General features: G+C 43.9%; 1 protein-coding gene across 1 annotated transcript in view; it reads right to left on the bottom strand.

The window, feature by feature from the left end:
* PUM2 (pumilio RNA binding family member 2) overlaps window positions 1-24,726 on the bottom strand; it is a 92,508-nt gene that overhangs the window by 25,403 nt on the left and 42,379 nt on the right. Inside the window, exons 4-10 of the mRNA XM_077488834.1 lie at window positions 23,681-23,786; window positions 17,436-17,623; window positions 17,001-17,173; window positions 15,358-15,628; window positions 12,830-12,965; window positions 6,567-6,692; window positions 2,035-2,177 (exon numbers count right to left, since the gene is read on the bottom strand). Coding sequence (XP_077344960.1) covers window positions 2,035-2,177; window positions 6,567-6,692; window positions 12,830-12,965; window positions 15,358-15,628; window positions 17,001-17,173; window positions 17,436-17,623; window positions 23,681-23,786 — 1,143 coding nt within the window. The remainder of the gene's footprint in view (window positions 1-2,034; window positions 2,178-6,566; window positions 6,693-12,829; window positions 12,966-15,357; window positions 15,629-17,000; window positions 17,174-17,435; window positions 17,624-23,680; window positions 23,787-24,726) is intronic.

Consider the following 24,726-nt stretch of genomic DNA (forward strand, 5'->3'; position numbering starts at 1 on the left):
ATTTTTACCATGGGAGGTCGGCCGATTGGCATGGACGTCAATGAGAGAATGCTTTTCATTTTCTGAAATGATGTAAAGTGTTTTCAGATTGGATGATGTAAAGAGGTGGCCTTGGTGGTATCGTCTGGACATCAGCCAAGTATGGTATATGAATATAGTATATGGTTATATAAGTAGGGTTGCCGCCTCATACCTTTAAAACAGAACACATATGACATGATGATGGTTCTGAGGCCAATTTATTTATTGCAGATAAGGCACAGAGTTTAATTACCACCTTAGACAGCCACAGAACCTGTGCAATTATTATGTGTTCTGTTTTAAAGGAACGAGTTGGCAACCCTATTGTATAGTTAGCTTGACCAATGCATCCATGTATAAAATATCCATACTTAAAATTCTTCTTTAAAATGTTTACTTGCAGAGCTTTTCTTCCCTATTAACCACTTCGCGCAGGTAGGACGTCCAGGGACGGCCTCGCGTTTCAGTGGTTATATCTGAATGATGCCTGAGGCCACAGACATCATTCAGATATCAGCGTTTTCAGCCGGCGATTCCCTACACCATAAGAATGATCATAGCGGCTGTTCCACCGATTGATCGTTGTTACGGGAGGGGGGGACCCCCCTCCCGCCACACTCCGGTGCTTCTACCGAGTCGGTCAAAGGATCCGCCGGCCCCCAGATAATACCATAGGAGATTTCCGGCGGACCAGATCATCCCTGGAGTCTCTATGATCGTTCGGAGGCCGGGCGCGATGTTATGACGTCACGCCCAGCCTCTGCATTCAAAATAACGGCGCCGATTTGGCTAGGAAGCCAGGATCGTTTTTTTTTTATTTAGTTATTTTAGGCTTCCCAGCCTAGAGGTGAGATGTGGGGTCTTATTGACCCCATATCTCACTGTAAATAGGTCCGATCGTGCCATATTTCTATTACAAGGGATGTTTACATTCCTTGTAATAGGAATAAAAGTAATCACATTTTTTTTTTTTAAGTGTCAAACTAAAAAAATAAAAGTAAAATTAACAATAAAAAAAAAAAAAATTAAAGCGCCCCTGTCCCCGTGAGCTTGTGCGTAGAAGCGAACGCATATGTAAGTCCCGCCCACATATGAAAACAGTGTGCAAACTACACTTGTGAGGTATCGCCGCGAATGTTAGCGAGAGCAATAACTCTAGCACTAGCCCTCCTCTGTAACGCAAAACATGTAACCAGTAAAAATTTTTAAAGAGTCGCGTATTGGGGATTTTTAAATACCAAAGTTTGGCGCCATTCCACGAGCGCGTGCAATTTTGAAGCGTGACATGTTGGGTATCTATTTAAATTGGGCTAACTTTACTGTTTTTTTTTTTACGCATGAAACTTTTTTTTCTGACAAAAAACATGTTCGAAAAATTGCTGCGCAAATACCGTGCAAGATAAAACAACCGCCATTGTATTCTCTAGGGTCTTTGCTAAAAAAACATATACAACGTTTGGGGGTTCTATGTAATTTTCTAGCAAAAAATTATGAATTTTACATGTAGGAGAGAAATTTCAGAATTGGCCTGGATGGGAAGTGGTTAAAAAAAAAGCAGCCTACAGGTGATTCAGCTTCTAAGCCTGGGTTCACACTAGATGCACTGCGAATTTGGCACCGCATCTAAAATCGCAACCCAACCATGCAAACCAATTGCAGAGTAAATGTTAAGCTAATGAAACACGCAATCAGATTTTAAAACGCAGCACGATTTGTAGAATCAGATCGCATGGGTGTGAATCGCATGATCCGATTCTGCTGACAAAAAAAAAAAAAGTCCTGCCCCAATTGCGACTGCGGTACGATTTGTGCCATACAAATCCATGGCTCAACTCACACCCCAGAGACACTGCATGTAAGCCGCATGGGAATGTGCTGTGATTCCTGTGTGAAATACATGTGTCGTCTAACACCGAAGCAGTGTAAACCCAGGCTCAGACTCAAACCTACACCATATTATTTTTAAGTGGATAAACAATTTAAAATCACATGTGCCATGTTCATTTTACTCACCTGCTGTTGTCCCTGGGATGCCTGTGTTGCTGCCTGCTGGTTGCTGTTGGCAGCAGATGCAGCTGCTGCTTGTTGCTGAAATAATCCAGCTGGATACACTCCCCACGGTACGCCGTAATATTGTGGAGGGACAACTGTAGGGCCTAGAAAGGTCCAAAAAGGTTCATTAGTGCAAGTAATAAAACATAATTTATGGCAAACACTGCACAGACCTTTCACTTTTAAAAATGTATACTGTCAAATGCACACAGCAGTGCAATCAAGGATATAAATGGTGCTGCAGAAAACATGCATGCGTAATGTGACCTTTAAATGCCCATCATCAAGCTGTATTTATTCAGCACAGATCAAAGGGATAACGAAAGGAGCCAATTAGAGTGGCCCTGTACCTTGTGATCCAATCATAGTGATCACAAATGTAAACACTGGCTGTGTTGATATACAACCAGCCTTTCCCTTTCTCTTATATTGGCTTACATTGATTCCATACCTGGAATGCAGCTTCACCCACTTCAGCTCTGGAAGGTCCCCCCCCCCCCCATTCATAACCAGGCCATTTATTGCTATTCAGCACTGCGCTACTTTAACTGGTGATTGCGGGGTCATGCAATGCTTTACCCAAATGATATATATATATATTCTCAAACAGATAGAGCTCTCTTTTGGTGGTATTTGATCACCACTGTTTTTTTTTTTTTTATTATATAAAACGAGAGAACTAAAATATTTAAAAAATAATATTTATTACTTTCTACTATAAAACATGCTGTGTAATTTGGTCCCATGTATCACCTAAAAAAAACAAGCTGATCCTGCCGCTGAGCCCTGACAATGGGATCAGTTTACGTGCCTCCGTTATCCATAGCCCTACTCTGTGTCCACCCCCTCCCCTCCTCAAATTAGGGTACAATTTCCATTTTCCTCTTGGTTGATGGATCTAATGTCCCCCTGTGACTGCTTTATTAAAAAAATAAAAAAAATAAAAGCAGCTATATACCTTGTTTAGAGTGCAGATATGTGATCATATGCCGTGTCGTCTTTCTCCTCTCTCGCATTGACAGCAGCAGAGGGATGAGCCTCTTCTCTCCTCCTGAATGACGTCAGCAGGGGATTAATCGGCCCTGTCCGCTGCAGTGCTCATGCGAGAGGAGTGAGGTGGTGGGTCACGTGATCTCAGATCTGAGCTCTGTAAACGAAGTATATGCACTGCGGGGGTGCCAATGCTGATGACCACCAGCCAGGAGAGATCGCGGGCACGAGAAGCAGAACAGGGAACACAGTTAACCCCTTAATCGCCCCGTAGTGTTAACCCCTTCCCTGCCAGTGACATTTTTACAGTAATCAGTGCATTTCTATAGCACTGATCGCTGTAAAAATGGCAATGGTCCCAAAAATGTGTCCGACAATGTCGCAGATTGCTGCCATTACTAGTAAAAAAAAATGCTATAAATCTATCCCATATTTTGTAGGCACTAACTTTTGCGCAAACCAATCGATATACACTTATTGCGATTTTGCTTTACCAAAAATATGTAGAAGAATATATATTGGCCTAAAACGGAGAAAAAAATTTGCGCTTTAATATAAAAATAAAAATAAAATAAAATGGATATTATAGCAAAAAGTACAAAATCGTGCCCCCCGCCCCCAAATCAAAATAGACGCTTTTTTGGGTTTATCCACTTAAGCCCCGGACCAATTTGCAGCCAAAGGACCAAGCCCCTTTTTGCAATTCGGCACTGCGTCGCTTTAACTGACAATTGCACGGTCGTGCGACGTGGCTCCCAAACAAAATTGGCGTCCTTTTTTTCCCCACAAATAGAGCTTTCTTTTGGTGTATTTGATCTGCAGTTTTTATTTCTTGGGTCGGAGCTCAGGACGCTGTGCTCCCGACCCACAGCTGGCCACTTCCGTGCCATTCTGCCACCGTATATGTGCAGGAGGCGGTCCTTAAGGAGTTCTAGTGCAAAAAAATAAAAACTGCAGAGGCGATCAAATACCCCCAAAAGAAAGCTCCATTTCTGGGGGAAAAAAGGACGTCAATTTTGTTTGGGTGCAGCGTCGCACGTCTGCGCAATTGTCAGTTAAAGCGACGCAGTGCCGTATTGCAAAAAATGGCCTGGTCATTCAGCAGCCAAACCTTCTGTACGTGCTCAGTTAGGTTTGTAATGCTAGAGTTTTTCGCTTGGGAGAGTGCATGTGATCAGCACAGGGCCAATCAGCACTGTCCAGGTAGAAAGCCAGGGGTCAATTGAACCTCATAGGACAGTCAGAGGAAAATGAAACCTCCTCCTACAAGCTTTAACCAGACACTGTTAGAAGTTACAAGACTGCTATATACTGCCAATGAGAAAAGTTATTTAGCAGTTTAGATATACTAAAATGATTGCATTTCCATGTTCTGTGTACTGTGGGAGACCAGATCTAGTGAATGCAGGTTCTTGGTTTAGTAATAGTTTAAAAGCACAAAGACCACATAATGTGTTCAGGAAGGCAGTAGACGGCACTAATGTCAATTAATTCAAAAGCAGCAGCACCTTGACATTTTTTGGAAGGATGAAAATGGAACTAAGCACTCAGTGCTGCTTTTGCTGAGCATACAAGGGCATTTTTATATACCACAATGAACGATGCAAGCTTCGCACTTATATATAGGCTATTTACCCTACTTCTAATACTACTTCTCAGACTAAAGCACACTTACAGTCCGAGAAATCTTTTAATCATTTTCACAACTACTTTACATTGAAATATTAGGAACGGTCCAAGACAATGGTAGAAAACTATAACCGAAGCTACTGAATTCTTGCACTCATTTTGATAACCAATTTACTACTCAAATACTGTAGGCGTTTCTCAGATCTGTTTCACTACTTAGAATTACAGGTTTCAAGCAAAGCTACACGTTTACTTTAATCTCCAGCATTCACTTGCTGTTCCTTTGTAATTGGAAGTATATGCTGCTGAGTAAGGCTAAAGAAAAGTGAAGGCAACCTAACAGTAATTAAATCGGTGTACCAGCCGCGAAAAATACACTTTAAAACTAGCTGCTGACTTTTAGTAAGGACACTTACCTGTCCAGTAAGCCTGCGATGCGCCCCCCACCCCAGGCTGATCCATCCAATGCCAACTAAGGGAAACCAGCAGTGGACCCTTGCGGCTTCCGACGGCACATACACAAATCGCGCAGCGCTAAGTGAAAGGCCAGCTTGTCTTCTGGGACACACACAGGTCCCAGCAGACAACAGGGGGCTCACCGCAGAAGAGGATGCGACATCCTCGGCCCCCGGCTGGATCAGAAATACTCAGCATTTCCAAAAAAGGTACTATAGAAGAGGGGGGGGGGGGGGGTTGAGGTTTTAAATATCCAAAAACGAGGGGTGGAGAGGTGGTCTTTCACTTAAGACCGCTTCTCAAAAGTGAGTGGAACTCCGCTTTAAAGCGCGAGTCGCGCTGCGCAATAAGGATGGACCTGCTGCCTCTGGGATCTGTGCGTTTCCCAGCAGGCAGCGGGGGACTTTCGGAAAGGGGCGTAGATTCTGCAGAATCTACGCCCCTTTCCGCAGATAGCTATGCCGGAAGTGGGTGCAGATACCTGTACTGTACAGGTACCTGCCCCCCCCCTGCCCCCTGAAAGGTGCCAATTGTGGCACCGGAGGGGGGGGGTGGGGATTCCAATGAGCGGAAGGTCCACTTTAGGGTGGACCTCCACTTTAAGAATGAAATCTAAGGGTTAGCCACTTCAGATTACACATGCACAATCTATCTTATTCCTGTTGGGGATGGGGGGGGGGGGGGCAGGGGCTGATTTTCTTGCATAGTCCCCAATATGAGTTAACAATGTACACTTGATCATTTTTATTTAACGTAAAACCTATCCCTGGAACCATTTTCATGTTTTGGTGCTCATCCTTGCATGCCACCCTTTTAACCACTTGCCGATGAAGCCTTTCCTGGCACTTTTTATGTTTACAAGTAAAAATCTGTATTTTTGCTAGAAAATTACCTAGAACCCCAAAATGTTATTTTACTATAACTATCTATCTATATTTTTTAGCAGAGACCCTAAATTTAAAAAAACAAAAAAAAAAAAAGAAGAAGGTTATAGCTAATAGCTTCCAGCCATTGCCCCGGTAAACCACTTGCAAGCTGCAATGTATATTTACATATTGCAGTCGGCAAGTGGTTAAGGCTCTACCAGACTCTCGATTGTTGCCACACTACAGCATGCCACTCCAGATATCTGGAACTTCAGATTTAGAGCCAGCACTTTACCGGTTCTATTCTGAATGTAATGTGAGCTGTGTGGTCAAATCAGAATGGCAGTGCAGGGGTTGGACACAGTATCTGGGGATCTCAGATAATGAACTGAATGTCACTTGCTTTGCTTCTGCAAGTAAACCAAGTAAAAATGTCACCTAAACTCACTATCGGTAGTCACTTCTGCAACATTTCTTCAATTGGAAAAAAAACGGCAGCGGTTTTAAAATATTTTCTCTTTCAAAGACTCTGGTCAGCAACCCTGGACATACCTGCCAATGTTGCTGCAGCAGCGAGGCCAGCCGCGGTGTATGGATCTGTGCCAGGGTGAGCCGTGCTGATGATATAAGGGTTTGGCATAAAGGCAGCTGGAGCTAGACCTGCTGAAAACATACCGGCTGCAATAAAGAAAAACCATTATGAAATAGGGCATGACATTCACACAAAGATTGTTCAACTAGAAAAACATTCCTTTATCAGATGTGCTTTCACCTCAAGACAACATACATTCAAAGTTTCTAATAAAACACACATTAACAGAAAACTGATGAATAATAACCACCTCTGTTTTCCCATCCATACACCACAGCCTGTTGCTCCTCTGTGGTATTGGGGTTTTCCAGGGAGGACACAGACTTGTAAAACTGCTGCCACAGAAAACTTGCGGTTAAAGCGGTAGTAAACAGTCACAAAAATAAGTGGGAGCCCCAGCACGGAGCTATGAAGATATGGCCCGATTATGCCGTCACTTCAGAACGCATGCACCAGTGACATCACTGGCAGCATCTTGTGTGAATATCTCCTAAAAACAGAACAAGTTTAGGAGATATTCACCGTACCCACCAACAGGTAAGCCTAATTATAAGCTTACCTGTAGGAAGAAGGTGAAAAGTTGACCTTCCACTTTAAGACCCCAAGCAGCTCCAAGCTAAAGTAGGAAATGAAAATATAGTATTTTTTTGAACTCTCTGTAATTCACCGACCGACACAGCTCCTCTCTTAGCCATTGGGTTATTACGCTAACCTTTAGGAGAATAGTAGGCATTACATGTTATGTAAAACACAGACCTTTCCAGTTAGGCAACAACCCTCCAGCCTACTATGCAGCCTCAGTACGTCAACAAGCAGCATAACGTAGAGAAAAAAAAACAGGAGGGGCGGGTGTTTGTCGGTCGGTGAATTACAGAGAAAAGGATTTTACGGCGAGTACAAAAAAAATCCTATTTTCTTATATATTCATCGACCGACACAGCTCCTCTCTTAGCCTTTGGGACGTCCCCAAGCAGTGCCAAACAATGGGTGGGAAAAGAGCATAAAAACTTCATCCACCATGGCAAGTGGGAACTAAAGTAACTTTAACCACAAAAACAGCAGTGCGTGGAAAAAAAAAAACACCACAAAAACCAGGGTACCCTTAACAGGATGGACTACCCACAATTGCACCAAAAACTGCAGAAACTAATGCAACAGTGCATTAACTTAAATTTACTGCGCTTTTACCCAAAAACCAGGAAAAGGGAAAATATTGCACACACAATTGCAACTATACAGCCGCCTGCAAAACTTTGCGGCCAAAACAGGCATCAGCCGATGCACGGATGTCTACCTTGTAGAACTTGGTAAACGTGTGGACAGACAATCAGGTCGTCGCTTTACACGTTTGAGCGTCATACGCTTGGTGTCGGAAGGCCCAAGACGTTCCACTTGTCCTTGTGGAGTGGGCCATGACCGGAAAGGGGGGCACCTGCCCCTTCAAGGCGTAGGCTTGTACTACAATCGGTCTGATCCACCTGGAAATGGTGGCCGACGAGACCGCCATGCCTTTCTTTGGACCAGCCACCGAAACAAACAAACAGTGAGTCTGACTTCCGGAAAGGAGCCGTAGCAGACAAATACACCTTCAGAGCCCGAACCACGTCCAGAGCGTGAAGGGCCACCTCCTTAGGATGTGTCGGCTTAGGACACAGAGATGGTAACACAACGTCCTCATTGATGTGAAACTCCGAGACCACCTTGGGCAGAAAAGACGGTTGCGGACACAACACTACCTTATCCTTGTGAATAACCAGATAGGGCAACTTGCAGGACAAGGCCGCCAGTTCCAAAACACTCCTAGCTGATGTGAAGCGCCAATAACACCAGGCTCAGATCCCATGGGGGTAACGGTGGACGCACCGGAGGGTCTACATGTTGCACCCCTTGAACAAAGGTATGCACTAGTGAGTGAGACACCAGAGGGTCGCTGAAAAAGAAAAAAAACAAAAAGACAGCCAAGGTTGATATTTGTCCTTTAATGGTGCTTAACGCCAATTTCTGGTCTACTCCTTGCTGAAGGAACAGCAGGATCCTGGATATAGAGAAGGAGCACGGATGCCATCCTTTCTCCTCACACATGGAGATGTAAGCCTTCCAGGTACGATGATATATCTTCCTAGAAAAAAATTTCCATGCTCAACATAGTGGGGATCAGAGTCCGACAGACCCCAGTTCCAGCATCTGGCGACTTAGATAGTCCGCCTGCCAGTTCTCCACACCCGGAATGTAAATGGCCATCAAGGCCGGTACATGGCACTCTGCCCACCGAAGTATGTGAGTGACCTCCCGTGCGGCGGCTGAGCTTCTTGTTCCTCCTTGGTAATGGACATATGCCACCGCAGTGGCATTGTCTGACTGGATCCTGATCGGACGCCCTTGCAGTCTCATCGACCATGTGGAGAGGCATAGCCTGATCGCTCTTAGCTCGAGCAGATTGATCAGCAACTTGGATTCCTCCGTTGACCAGAGGCCCTGACCCGACTGAACCCCCATCACTCCACCCCAGCCGGATAGGCTGGCGTCCGTTGTGATCTTTGTCCATTTCAGGAGGTAGAAACGATTTCCCGGACTGAAGCACCGGGGACCTCCAGATCAGGGAATCTCTGACTAAATGGCTCACCTGGATCTGTCGATCCAGGGACAACGGAGATTTGTCCCACTTTGTCAAAATCTCCTACTGCAGAATTCTGGTGTGGATCTGGGCATACGGTACTGCCTTGAAGGAAGCCACGAGTCCCAGGACTCGCATGCAGAAGCGAAGCAACGAACACTTGCGGTTCATCAGCAGTTTTACCGCGGCTCTGAGAGTCTGCAGCTTGTCTGAAGGGAGAAAAACCCTCGCTTCCCTGGAGTCCAGCAGCAAGCCTAGGTACTCCAAATGCTGGGTCGGTACTACCACCGACTTCTTTAGGTTTAACAGCCACCCAAATTCTTGCAGGGTCTGCATGGTGATAACCACATCCTCTTCTAATTCTGAGGTGGAAGATGCTCTCAGGGGGAGATCGTCCCCACAATCGCAATCCCACGTTGCCGCAGCAACGCCAAAACTGGAGCCAATACCTTGGTAAAGACTCGGGGCTGATGCCAAACCAAAAGGGAGAGCCACAAATTGGTAGTGGGCTTCTCCGACCGCAAACCACAGAAACTTGTGATGCTGGAGGTATATGGGTATGTGCAGGTATGCATCCTGGATGGCCAGGGAGTCCCCTTGGAGTGCAGCGACTACTGAGCAAACCGATTCCATTCTGAACCTCTGCACTTTCACAAAGTGATTGAGGACTTTTAGATCCAAGATTGAACGTACCCCTTCCTTCTTGGGAACTACAAACAGGTTTGAGTAGAACCCCTGGAAACATTCCGATTCTGGAACCAGTACAATCACCCCGCAATTCAGCAGGTCCCTTACTGCCCCTAAGAGGGGCTCCCAGCGAGCTGGGAGAATGGGTATGCTGGAGGGGAAGAATCTGTTTTGCGGCCAAGAGAGAAACTCTATTCGTTGAGAGGACCACCGGGCTGCAAACTCCCGAAGGCAAACCTTCATGCGGTAGCACTTTTGTTCACAGGCTTGTTAGGCTTTCAGTTCCAGGGACGTTTCTGTCCTTCTGTGGACATCCTGTCGGGCTGGGGACGTTTAGCTGAAGCTCCGGGCGGACAAAAAAGCCGTTTGTGAGCAGAAAAAGAGGGCCCTTGCCTACGACGTGGCTCCTTAGCCTTCCTAGCCTGTGGGAGTAACGTACTCTTACCACCTGTGGCATTCTTAATAATGTCATCCAAGGAGGCTCCAAAGAGCCGGTCGCCAAGGAAAGGAAGAACTGTCAGGGCTTTTTTGGATGCCTGGTCAGCAGACCAGCATTTCAACCAAATCAGGCACCTCAGCACCACTGCTGACACTGAAGCCTTGGATAATAGAGGAAGAGTATCCAGGGCTGCGTCACAAACGTACTTAAGGCCTTGCACTAACTGGTCTGCTAGTTCCACGTAGACAGGAGAAGCCCGTTCTCCCAATTCGCGGTGCAACAATTTTGCCCACTCAGTGTGACAAGGGTGGATGCCAGTACTGATCTTATGGCTGACTCCACAACCGTAAACAAGGAACGAGCCACTGTCTCGGCCTTCCTGTCCGTGGGATCCTTAAATGCAGGAGTCCCCTCTACCAGGATCATGGTTACTTTGTTTAACCTGGATACTGGGGGGGGCCCACGACCGGAGGAGCCGACCACTTTTTGAGAAGGCTCTCCTCAAAAGGGTAACTCACCGCCATGTATTTGGGGGCCAAAAAGGTCAGTTGCGGGCGACCCCATTCCTTGTAAATGAACTTGTCCAAATAAGTCAGATACGGGAACACCTTAGGTGAACGAGCTGGCTTACGGGACCCAAAATGGGCCGCTACATCAGCAGAGGGATCTGCTGGCTCCTGAATCTTCAAGATAGGGAGAGAAGAGAGGGAGGTGAGAGACCCCCGAATCGACCTCCAAGGGAATGCCCAGCTGGTCAGCGCCACCGAGGCAGGGAGAGCTGTACTTACCATTCCTGAAGAGCTGGGAGACATTCCATTACAGACCCACTCTCTGATCAGTACAGGGTGGCTGCTGGCCCGTCACACTGATGCAGACATCAGTAGCCCGGTCATGTGTGTGCCCCAGAGCATAAAATTTCACGACCACCTCTGGAGCTGAGGTTTCGTCGTGGCCGGCCTAGCGCTGAGCTGCGACCTGCACACGCTCGATGACCAGGCTGGGGTGACTACAAGGATAAGGGTATCCAGCCTGTCACTCAGCCGCTGTTGATAGCAGATCACAGGATCTATCATCTTGCGAAAAAAAAAGCCAAGCTTCTGCAGGAAAAAAAAAAAAAAGACGGATCTATGGGCCCGTCAGGGTTCCTAGGTCCTTCTCCTTCACTAGGCAAAATAAAACTGACGACTGCATGGCAGGCTGGAGGGTTGTTACCTAAAGGACCGCCCCTTGGGCGGAACTGCAAAGTTCTGTTTTACATAATATGTAATGCCTAGTACTCTCCTAAAGGTAGCGTAACAAAATGGCTAAGAGAGGAGCTGGTTGGTGAATGTAAGAAAATATCTAAGCAGCTGTCATGGATGTCCCTTTGAGATGCTTATGTATGGAAATATAGGGTTAACAGGAGCATGTTCCTTCACACGTCAACTGCTTTTACTCCTATTCCTCCATACTCCAACACGTCCTTTAAACTTTTTGGATAGGACAAGAAAGGTAACCCAGTCAGATTATTTTTGGTGTCTGGAGCTCCATTACAGATTTTTTCCTCACTCACTGTGCTGGTGAAAATAATTGAATCCGATAGGAAGTGAAGAAAAATTTCCAACAGGGAAAGACACCAATAAAATGCTGACAAGGTCCTCTCCTTATCTCATTCTACTAAAAGACGAGGGGGGAAAAAAAAAGCATTTGTATTTTTGCATAGAGTCTGTTGGCGTTTTACCCTCAATCTAACAAATCCTCCTATATACGTTTTAACTGTATATAACCTCGCCGTGGGAGGGGAGTCTGGGCATACACTATGTGAGAGCTGATTGGCTGAAAGGCACAAACCTCCTCCACATAGGCTGTGGAAGGAAGGCAAACGCAGATCTGTACTCTGAACAGACAAGCTTAGTGCTCATCATCCTCTAAGCTCCCTGGCACAAAGTTTCAACTGTTATCTCGTGTTTGAGAACTTGTCAGACGTGACTCATGCTGATAACAGAGGAATGGAGCACAAGAGCAAAACGGCACTTAGAGCTTTGGAAAGAGATAAGTAAACACTATGTGCGCTTAGGTCAAGGTTCATGAATGGGGTTTACAACCACTAACTGAAGGGAAATTTCTAACAGCTTCTCAGAGAGAAGTAAAAACCAGACAGGTTGTACATCTGTTTAATACGTCATGCTACCTGAAAGTAAATACCTCTATTTTCTGAAGCATCAGTGTGATGGGTGAAGGCACTATCATAATACACTGGATGTAATCTGCTAAATGCAGACCTGATATGGGAGAAAGCAAGAGGTGGTGGATTCACCTTCTAGTACCCAGTTACTTCTTCACGTTATCCTTCACAGACAATGCTAGTTTACATCCACTGATACAGACAGCATCAGAAAACATTAGTACGTCTTTATAATAAAATCAAAAAGGGTATTAAATCTGCAAAAGAAGCAACATAAGGCACGTGGTAATAGACACAATCCAGGAGATGCTTCACCTACCGATATGAGATTGTTGGGCTGCTGCTAGGGCGTACTGCTGCTGCTGCTGTTGCTGCTGCTGCTGTTGTTGTTGTTGCTGCTGCTGCTGGGCTGCATTTAATTGTTGCACTGCAAAAGCATTTTGTCTCTGGAAGAGCTATGGGAAGAAAAAAATACATGTACTTAAGACAGAAGTCAGTTTACATGGGGCAATGCAGTTCAATAGACAAAACATCTGCTGGCAGATCCATCTATAGGATGCAAGTGCCTCCTATATGAAGTGATAGCCATTTATGCAATGTTAAATCACAAAGTATCAAAAGAGATGTGGTGGTCTGGAAGACCTTTTGGGGTTCTCAAATCAGTTATACATTTCCATTCCACAGACTTGCAAAATCAGATCTTAGGGTGTCAAAACAATGACAAACTGCCAATAGAAGCATAGAAAATATTCTGGTGACTGCACACCATGCCAAGTCATACATCACACAAACAGTAGCAGCATCAGCTCACTCTGTCTAGACCACGTCCCCAATGCATTGGGGGCATGGCCTAGATCGAACAAGCTAAGGCTGCAACTATTCGTTGGATCAGGGCTCAACAAACAGGACTCCAGGTCGCCATGACAACAAGAAATTTCATCCTGGCACCTGGGCTGCCAGCCAAATGCTCCAAACAACCTGTGCTGCCCCCCAACCCATGTATCCCGGGGCTCCACATTTGCCCATCTGCAGGCCCAGCACAGCGAGTGTCACTAGGTCGAGGGGAGGGCGGAGAGCAAACACACGTCTGCTTGCCTCCTTTTCTTGTTGTTGACCCGGACGTGACATAGGACATTACTTTCAGGTTCCCGTTGACAGCTTTCCTGGCCATCAAGGCCAGGAAAGAATGCAATGCAATGTGATCTGCATGGCACTACATTCAGTTGAGCACAGGGGAGTCATGCTAGATCTTTTAGACCAGTGGTCTCCAAACTGCGCCCCTTTGCTTTCTTTTTTGTGGCCCTTGGGAAAACATTTCATCCTCTGACACAAACCTTGGGGCAAACTAGCCCCCCCCCGCTGACCCCAACGAAGGGGCACAATTCCTCCCAATGACAAACGATGGAGCACAGCTCCTCCCAGTGACACCAATGATGAGGCATGATTCTTCCCACCAAATTACACCGATGATGGGACACAATTCCTCTCACTGACATTAAAGATGGGGCATCGTTTACTCCCACTGATTCTAGGGCATTTTCTACTTCCAATGGCCACAGCTCGGCCCCCCTAAAGTTTGAATGACAGTAAACTGTCCCTTTGCTTAAAAAGTTTAAAAGACCCCTGTAGAAACAGTCACCAGGTTGTAAAAGAATCCACTTGGCATATCTTATATTTTACAAAAAAAATGGTTTATGTATTGTGTTTCCTGCTTCCTCATTCCCCCCCCCCCCCCCCCCCAAAAATGAGTTTTGAAAAAACGCTGCGTAAATACCATGCGACAAAAAAATTGCAAAAAACAATTTTTTCTCAAGGGACCCGGGTTAAAAAAAATAAAAAATAATATAAATATATATATAGCTTGGGCGTATATAGAACCCCCCAAAAAAAACTATATTATATATATATATATATATATATATATATATATATATATATATATATATATATATATATATATATAGTTTGGGGGTTCTAAGTAATTTTTCAAGCAAAAAATACTGATCGTTACATGTAAACAAAAAGTGCCAGAAAAGACCTCGCCTGGAAGTCATTAATGCCCGGTACACACAAAGATTATCAACAAATGATCTTTTTTTGGCATGCTAAGCTCATATCTAAAATGAAGCATTTACTAAAGTTACAAAATTTTCTTTAGACAGAATAAAAATTTGGAAGTGATGTAATGTGTTGTAGTGCATTTTTATAGTATTTTCGGACGACAACTGTGCTGATTAAAGGAAAATCGTACGATCTGACATCGAATGAGAACATTTTTTGCGTTTGTCCCATCGGATAACTTTGCATGGATTGTCGCGATTGCTCTCAAAAGCTGTCTACCAACGATCCTTAAGATAGGTCTCTAAGGCTGCGTACACACGGGCGGACTGTTCGCCCAACTTAGTCCGCTGAACAGTGTTTCAGCGGACAATCCGCTCGTGTGTGGGCTTCAGCGGACTGTTTCAGCGGACAGTCTGACGAACAAAGTCTTACGGAATTTCCGTAAGACAGTCCGTCCAAACTTGGTTTCAGCGGACAGTCCGCTCGTGTGTAGGCTAGTTCGACAGACTAAGTTTGGCGCATGCTCAGAAAGGATTTACACGGCGAAGGTTGCATTGCAGTGTATTGGACGTCGAATTTCTCGCCCCGTCGTACGTGCCGTTCACGTCATCGCGCACGCTTTCAGCGGACTGTCTGCTCGTGTGTGGTCAAGTCCGTTCATGCAAATTTTGAACGGACTGTTTGTCGGATTGTCTGACGAACTTAGTTGGGCGAACAGTCCGCCCGTGTGTACGCGGCCTTAGTGTTCAGAAAGTTAACTGCCCAAAAATTAATCAATTGACTAACCTGCTGCTGGGTTCCATAATCAAATAGTCCAACACCAGCTCCGGCAGAGTCCATCGGTAAGGGATTGCCAGGGTAGTCAAACTGCAAAGAATCCAGGCCGACTTGCTCCATCCCATCCAGGTTCTGACTTTCAGGGGTTGCAAACTCATCTGTCAGGGGCTTGTTGACCATTTGGTTGGAAAGCTGTCCTAGTCCATCTGTGACATTGTGGTTCGGGCCAATTCTCTCAGCTATCTCAGTGGGAGAAGCTTGGCGGCTTCCTGGAGTACGACTGTGCAGAGGGAGGACAGGCACAAATTAAAGACTTGGCTCAATTTCTGTGTATTAAACATTTCCATGACAGGAACATATACAGTATATGAGAACCTATACACAGCCAGGACTAAATCGATCATCAGCTTACATTTATATTCTGGGGTTGAGATACATTTTGAATGCAAGAGATATAACAGATGCTTTGATATGCTCTAGAAATGGACTGGCAGACCACAGCTGTACAATCTAAGGCACTGCTCAACTGGTAACACTGGCACTTTTGCATTCTCCTTTCGAATTGCGCTAGGGTTAGGGTATTAGAAAAAAAGGCCTCCTTTACACAGGGTAGAGGCCTATACTATTTGAAGAACTGGTTGTGTCTGGAGCAATATGTGGCTGCATGCAGGCCACTTGTGTTAGTCAACAGGGACCCAATGACTGCACTAACTTGCCTGCACATCAGAGTACATCCACAGCTGTGCACATGTCCCTGCGAACCTGTCAAACTCAGATATGTGGGGGAATATGCATAGCCGCTGCATCGCCATTTACTAACACAGGCTTGCCCGACTACAGCTCTGCGCTGCTCCGGACATAGACAGCATTTCAAACTCATGTAAATGGAATATATATAAAAAAAAAAAAAAAAAAAAAAAGAAAAAAAAGGAATGCAGCCACCATAGGTAATTTTTAATAAAGGACTTTATACATTTTAAGATTGGCAACACTAACAGAGCCAGTCTCATCTTTACAGCCCCCATAATGATCTAAATGGCCTTTCATAGAACAAGTCATGGGCAACCAGCTTGTTTCCCCTTTATGTGTTACTAAACCCACAACAGTGAAAAAAAAGCGTGTATATGCAATAAATCATGCTCATTACACTCACTGTGGAACCAAAGGGTTTAATCCTGCGTATAGTGGAAGTGGAAAAGGCCGTCTTTCTGATTCTCCCCTTCTTCCACTTTCCCCAATTAATCTCCTGATTGTACAGAGCATTAGGAGGCCCTCGGCACATGCTCAGTTTGGTGTGCATTGCTAGAGTGTTTTCCCCCCCTCTTTAGAGGGTGCATGTGATCAGCACAGAGCCAATCAGCACTGTCCAGAGGGTCAGGGGGTCCTACAGCCTCATAAAACAGAAGAGAATGAAAACTCCTCCTACAAGTATTAACCAGGCACTGATAGAAGTCACAAGACTGCTACATAATGCTGATGAGAAAAGGTATTTAGCTGTTTATATTTACTAAAAGAATTGCATTTCCATGCTGTGTACTGGGGGAGACCAGATATAGTGAAGGCAGGGTCCTGGGTTTAGCAACACTTTAAATCTACAACAATAAAATCATAATTAGGGGTAAAAGAACCCTTTTGACCTTTTCCGCACTTACTTGAAGTCTTTACAGTCAGCGTCAATGCCATTTGGAAGTCCTCGGCCATTCAGCTTTGAAACCTCATCACCATCAGCAGATATCATATCTCGCTTCTTTTCCTCTTCAAATGGAGATGCCTTTGCTTTCTGTTCCCCTTTCTCTGATCCATCCAAATCACAATCTCTAGCACCCTACAGAGGGCAAAAAAATTCAGCTTCTGCTTTCCAGGTATTGCTATTACAATTAGAGGTTTCACTCTAGTCACAACTACATTTAGAGGGCATCTCAAAATATGGTTATACAGCACATTAAAGTCTTTGTTTTTAAATTAAGATGGTCTAGCACAGAAATGGTGAATATCTTCACTCATCATGTGAAAACAGCAGGACTCATATTGGCTACTATGAACAGCACAATTACTACCTTAAGGTGTAGTAGGAAACTGACACTTACATAGGCTCCTTTCCGAAATCTTGGGTCAAGTTTGTCGGCAGGCGAGGAGCTCAGAACATACTCCACCATGCTTACTCCCAGACCACCACTTTCTGACCTGGGTGAGAGTACCGAGTTCACATCATGGTTCCCTTGGAAGCCTTGCCCAGGTCTTCGCTGTACCATGATTGGCTGGGACATGGAGTGGTCTAAAATACAAAAAATGGCAATACATTTTTTTGATAGTACATTGGACTGATTAGCATTCTTCAATTTTAAACTTTGAGATCTTGGGATTTAAATGCACATGAACAAACCAAAATTCATATTACAGAAAACGCTAACCCATAAAACATTTAAACACACTCCCCCCATGATAGTTCCTCTCCATCTCACAAGGAAGAAGGTTACGACTAGGGATGCACCGATACCATTTTTTATTTTTTTTTTAATAATGGAGTACAAGCACTGATCCTTTTTTTTTTTTTTGTACTCACCGATACCAACTGCAACTGTTTTTTTTTTTTTTTTTTTTTTGTTTTTTTAACTTCAGCTGTCGACAATGGTACAAAGCATTGACAAGTAATTTACAAATGAAATCGTTTTTTTTTTAATTTAGTGCTTTTTCAATGTGTAAATATGTGTTAAAATGTGTAAAATTATTAACAAAGCAAACAAAAAAAAGGTTAATATTGTTTATAAAATAGACGAACAAAAGAATAAAAAAAAGCAGGAAAATAATAATTAAATGGAGGAGAATAGGAAGTTAAAGCGGGAGTAAACCCACTGAAATATCGCGGCTCCGGCGCTTTGAGTGGCCAGAGCCGCAATATTGTCACTCCTGCGGATGCACGTGGGAGATTTTTCCGGCAGGATCTGCGGGACTTTCAGCCGAGAATCACCTGTGCGCATGCGCAGCTGCATTGCGAGGGGAATCTCTCAAACCGTACAGGTTTAGGAGATTTTTTTTACCTACATGTAAGCCTTATTCTAGGCTTACCTATAGGTAAAAGTTAAAAAAAAATACTATACAACCACTTTAAGGCCAATTAGAGTAAATTAAGGGTTATTAAGCATTTAAACTGAGGAACATTTGTTCATCCGTCTGATCTGAAGATGAACAAATATACAAAAATGTTTTTTATTTTTGTGTTTCAGGGCTGAGAGAGGTTAATAAAAAACAAAACAAAAAAAACAGCCCGCAATGTTTAACAGCAGGGAGACCCACTGACAGCTCAAAGAACAGAGCCTAAAAGTACTAGTATCTTTGCAACCCTAGTTATGGCCATATATTTTAGTTTTATTAGGGGCACACACAAAACACTTAAAATCTACTACCAATGCAAAAATAAAGGTCTATGCAATCATACACAATGACTGCCAATTGAAAATGAAAGAGGTGGAACCCAGTAAAAGATAAGAATTCAAGTATACCCAGTACATAAAGGGTGAGGCAAACTGTAGCTTTGTCAGGATCTCCTAAACAAGAATATGCATGATCTACCTGACCCTAAAGTATACGTATTACTTTAGTGACATAATACAAGCTACATGTGGGGAAAATTAAAGTGGTTCTTCACCCTAAAGGGGAAGTTCCACTAATCTGATTCCTACCCCCCTTCGGTGCCACAATCGGCACCTTTCAGGGGGGAGGGGGGTGCAGTAACCTGGATAATCCAGGTATCTGCACCCACTTCAGGGACAGACCACCGCAGACCCCCGCAGATGCCGCCCCCCCCCCCCCCCTAAAGGGGAAGTTCCACTAATCTGATTCCTCCCCCCCTTCGGTGCCACAATCGGCACCTTTCAGGGGGGAGGGGGGTGCAGTTACCTGGATAATCCAGGTATCTGCACCCACTTCAGGGACAGACCGCCGCAGACCCCCCCGCAGATGCTGCCGACATCGCTGGACCCTGGGACAGGTAAGTGTCAATTTTGTGGCAATATTAGTAGCTGCTGGCTTTTAATATTTTTTGTTTTAGGTGCAGAACCGCTTTAAGAAAAAAAATTGATTCGAAAATTACACATACAATTTGGTATTAGCAAAAATATCATGTATGGCAACCACAAGTATGTCCAGAGTACCAATATAATACAAGGTTAAAACATATGCCTTGATGGCTTCTAGTACATTACATCACTGTACCACTAGATGGCAGCAGTGGTAAGGTCTCAAAAAACACTTGTATTGGACTGTACTGTGGTATTATACAGAATTCAGTGTCAACAGCTTGTACACCATTTTACAAATAAAGGGAGACCGTACAGTTACAATGCAAGAAGACTAAAGGCGGCTGATAAAAGCTTATAATCTAAAAGACAACCACCCATTCATGCATATGCCAACATTACCATAACGGACTGCTCTGTGCCAGCTTCAAAAAGCTTTCCCCATTGGATCTTGTGCAGCTTTCTGGAAAGTTGGGGGTGCTCCAAGTTGCACTTCATTCTTAGGGCCGGTTCACACAGCGAGGCGATGCGAGGCGACACGGCTCGCCTCGCCTCGCTCCCGCAAGTCGCCCCCGTTCTGTACAATGGAACCGTTCTGAGAGGAGCGACTCGAGTCGCTCCGTCTCAGAAAAAAGGTTCCTGTACTAATTCTGGGCGACTTCGGGGGCGACTTGCATTGACTTCTATACAGAAGTCCTCTGCAAGTCGCCGCTGAGGTCCACGCAGGTCGCGGCGAGGCAAGTCGGAGACGCCTCGCCGCGCCTCGCTGTGTGAACCGGCCCTTAGAATGTACAACTAAGAAAAGGCAACATTTTTGAAAGCTACCAGTAAAACAAAGAAATATTCTAGAATTGAAAAGCTACTGCAATTTATGTGCTTATATTGAAATCTTTTTTTTCTTGAGTGGAGAACAAGAACCTTGATCAGATATTAATTGTATTGTCCTTGCTGGGAAAATTTACCCTCACTTCCTGTTTTAAAAGGTAAATGTCCCAGGACTAGGAAAGGAGACCCTCAGGCCCCTTTCACACCGAGGCGTTTCTAAAAAAATTGCCAGTAAAACATTTGAGCGCTTTTGAAGAGCTTTCCATTAATTTCAATGGAGAGGGGTGTTTTTTCACTGCCCTGCCAGCTCACTGCCCCAGTGTGAAAGCATTCATTGATTTTAATGGAAATAGGTTTTCATGCACTTTTTTTTTTTAGCGTGAAAGCGCCTCAGTGTGAAAGGGGTCTCAGTCTTAAAAATGAAGAAATAAATTGATGAATAAATGACAGGCTTTCCTCCCTGGAATTTGTGCTTTGTATTGAGGGCAAGTTAATGTTGATACTAAAAAGCCTTTTCAAGCACATGTATGAAAAGTAGACTTCAGTATTGAGTACCTCGGTCACATGCTGACCCTTACATACCAAGATAAGCTTGGCTCTGTATTATGCAGATAATGTACCCAATGTGACAGGCGCTACAAGTCTGAGTGGTCACACTGATTGCCAGTGAATGACTATCTACTCTGATCAGTGCTTAAGAAGTGGATGGTTACTTTGTTCAATATTCATGGTTAACAAGTAACCTGAAATTCTGTAAGATTTTTCTTCTGCAGGGAAGATAAGCTTTGGTGGCCCTAGAAGACCTTCCCCGGTATGCTATTGCCCCGTCTACTTCCATACTTCCACACGAACGACTCACAAAGATGTTTGTACTGGATTATATCTGATCATTTGCAGAGATAAGAACCTGGACCCACAATGTTGTTTCACTAATAATAGATAACCCAGTTATTCATTAAATACCAATAAAGAGAACCAGTCACTAACGAGAAAATGTTTTCTGGCTCCCTACCCCTTCAAACTAAGAAGGTCATATTGAAGTTTTGTAAGCTTTGCCACATACTATGCCCTATTTTCTGCTGGAAAGCATACTTGGTGCCAAAGCTGTGCAAAAAATTAAAAAAACTCATTTATAGGTCATATATAATTTTTATGGTGGACAGTATATCATCCACCCGGTCATAACTGCCCATTACATAATTCCAAGTGCTGTTGCCATTCAGCATTCCTACATTAGTGAATTCTTAACAGGCTTACTTTAAAAAGAGGGGTGTCCATACTTTATAAACAAAGGGCCAGTGTACCGTCCTGTAGACCTGGGGGCTGGCCACGCATCTTTGGTGTCAGCAGGAGGAATAATGCCCCACTGTTAGTGTCAGTGGAAGGAATAGTGCACCACCATTGGTGTCAATGGGAGAAATAGTGCCCTGTTGATGTTAGTAACAGGAATTATGCCTCTGTGTCAGTGGGAGGAATAGTGTGTAGTGCATCAGTGGCAGGAAAAGTGCCCAAAAGGGCCAGATAAAAGCAAGCGAAGGGCTGCAGTTTGGAGACCACTGTCTTAAAAGGAAAAGTTCACCTCTGGGAGCAAGTTATGTTACACCCATATTTAGGGTGTAACGTGCTCCCATAATAGGTCTATAGGGCTGAAAAACAAATATTCTGCCCCAAAGAAGCTCCTGTACAAAACAGTTGTAGTCTCACAATTGCTTAACATACGCTACCACTCAAGTGTGAATGGGGACTAAAGAGAACCCTTGGTTAGATCATGGATACTACATTTCTTACATATTCTTAACAAGCACTTTCAAACAAGTCCCCATTCATCTCTGTATCTACTGTTGAGAAATTAATCTTCAAAATGACAACAGACCTTAGCAGCCTACCAACCATCTAATGTGAACAACCAGCAGGTGTTTGTAAACGGCTAGAAATGGATTGAGGCCGGGTTCACACTGGTACAACAAATGCTCCGACATTGGGAGCTCATGTCGCATGATGTGAGAAAATCAATGTTTCCCTATGGGAGCCATCTTAACTGGTCCGACACAAGTTGGCCCGACTTTGAAAATGCTCCCTGTACTACTTTGGCCCGACTTTGACCCTACTTCAGCCCATTGACTATCATTGAAGTAGGATCAAAGTGGGATCCTTGTCCTAACCATTCGACTTTGGCATCCAACATTGTGTTATTTCCTGCCCCCTGCTGTAGCCCCTCCCATTGTGTTAGTAAAACTTGTCCTTTGACCAATCAAAACTATCTAAAAAGTCGGATCAAAGTAGTATCCTGTTCATGAAAGTCGGATGGATGTAGGACCAATGTAGGACTGATGTCACAGAGCAAAGTAGGATGAAAGTCATACTACTGTCATGTAGTATAGTGTAAACCTGGCCTGAAGCCAGCTCTGAAATGCACATAGTCTGGGCCAGGTCCACTCTAAATTATATCCACATTTTAGAATACAAGCTGCTTGTAGAAGGGGGTGAATCAAGAACCAGATAAAATGTATACTGAACTGTGACTAATCAAGGCAATTGTGATATAGCAATCTCAGTACCCACAGGGCTGGAAATCAGAAGTCAACATCCATTAATATACAATTACACTGGTGACAATAGTGCACCCAAGACAAAAAATTTTCTCAACTGATAGAGATCTGATCACAAAAGGAGGATTTTTGAGTAAATCTAAAGCTCAACACGAGTTACAATCTGATTGTAGATCTAAAAGATTGTACAAACACTTATTTAGTGCAAGAACCCGTCTGATTGCATATAGATGGATTGGATAGATCCGTTAGATTATGAAGGTCCTCAGATTACAAAAGATTTGGTAAATCTAAAGTGGATTGTATGGCCAGAATGCAACATGTATATTAAACATACCAATGAAATTGTTTTGTAGTAATAGTTTGATAAAAGAAAAAAAAACTCATTGATTTGGCCAGAATTCTTGTGAGCTGATAACTTCCTGTGCTCAAGGTGTTATGAAGGAGGGCTGGAGGGTTAGGAGATGAGTAGGGAGGAGGAGATAAGGAAATGTCGGTGTTCTTTGTAAGTCATTAGAAATTAAGTAGGCAGGGCTGACACTGAGCTGAGGAATTCAGAGCTGTGTGGTTAATGTAAGAGAAGACGGTCGAGCACACTATCTCTGAAGCACAAACAGTTCTTTTTCTGGGTTTGCAGCAATTTTACCAGGATAAAAACACAGGGAAATGTACATGTATTCCACAGATCTACTACATTTCTTCCCCCTTGACACATGCGTTAACTCCACTTATGAAGAGAGGGTAAGAAAGGGATAAAGCATTCACATTAAAAAAAAAAAAAAATATATATATATATATATATATATATATATATATATATATATATATATATATATATATATATATATATATATATATATATATATATATATATATATATATTCAATTCTAAATGAAAAGTTGAATGTAAACTATAAAATAATTTGAAAGTTAAGAACTTACGAGACGCCCCCCAAGCATTCTCCCGCCATTCATCTGCTAGGAACATCCCTTTCTGGCCATCTTTAGAGGGGTCATCCGGCTCCCAAAACTTTTTTGCTGGTAACAACTAATAAAAGAAAATATACATTGTGATACACAAAAAAAAAAAAAACACACATAATAAAGAGTTATTCATTTATTTTACTTTGACCTCACTCCATGTCAGATTCTGGCAATGGAGTGAAATAAAGAGAAGGTGCAGGACTTGAAGCTTGGCTTTCTTCAAATGGAAGTTGGTAGTAGTTTTTGGCAAATGGATCTCGGCCACTCAGAAAACACAAAGTGGGGGGGGGATAGTGCCATAGGAGTGGGACACGCCTGGTTTGAGATGTTTACGTGTACACAAAAAATAAAGCACGATCTAAACAAAATATATGTGGGACTTTGAAGGAGCTACTGATTTAGGGATGGAGACGTATTCACATGCGCTTCAGTAAAGTCCCACAAAATGTTGCCCTTTTGCCTTCAGTACTGCCTTAGTTCTTCATTGCATAGATACGACAAGGCGTTGGAAACATTCCTCAGATTGACATGATAGCATCATGCAGTTGCTGCACATTTGTCGGCTGCACATCCATGATGCGAACCTCCCTTTCCACCACATCCCAAAGGTGTTCTATTGGATGAGATCTGGTGACTGTGGAGGCCATTGGAGTACAGTGACCTCATTGTCATGTTCAAGAAACCAGTGGTGAGATGATTTGAGCTTTGTGACATGGTGCATTATCCTGCTGGAAGTAGCCATCAGAAGATGTGTACACTGTAGTCATAAAGGGATGGACATGGTCAGCAACAATACTCAGGTAGGCCGTGGTGTTTAAATGAAGCAAGGTCCATAAAAAGACATGGATACGCGAGTTTGGGGTGGAGGAACATGACTGGCCTGCAGAGTCCTGAGCTCAACCCAATAGAACACCTTTGGGATGAATTAGAGCAGAGACTGGGAGCCAGGCCTTCTTGACCATCAGTGCCTGACCACACAAATGCACCTCTGGAAGAACGGTTAA

This window comes from Lithobates pipiens, unplaced genomic scaffold (genome assembly GCF_037356315.1).
Source record: "Lithobates pipiens isolate NorthernLeopardFrog02 unplaced genomic scaffold, aLitPip1_a1.2 Scaffold_18, whole genome shotgun sequence".
Classification (NCBI taxonomy): domain Eukaryota; kingdom Metazoa; phylum Chordata; class Amphibia; order Anura; family Ranidae; genus Lithobates; species Lithobates pipiens.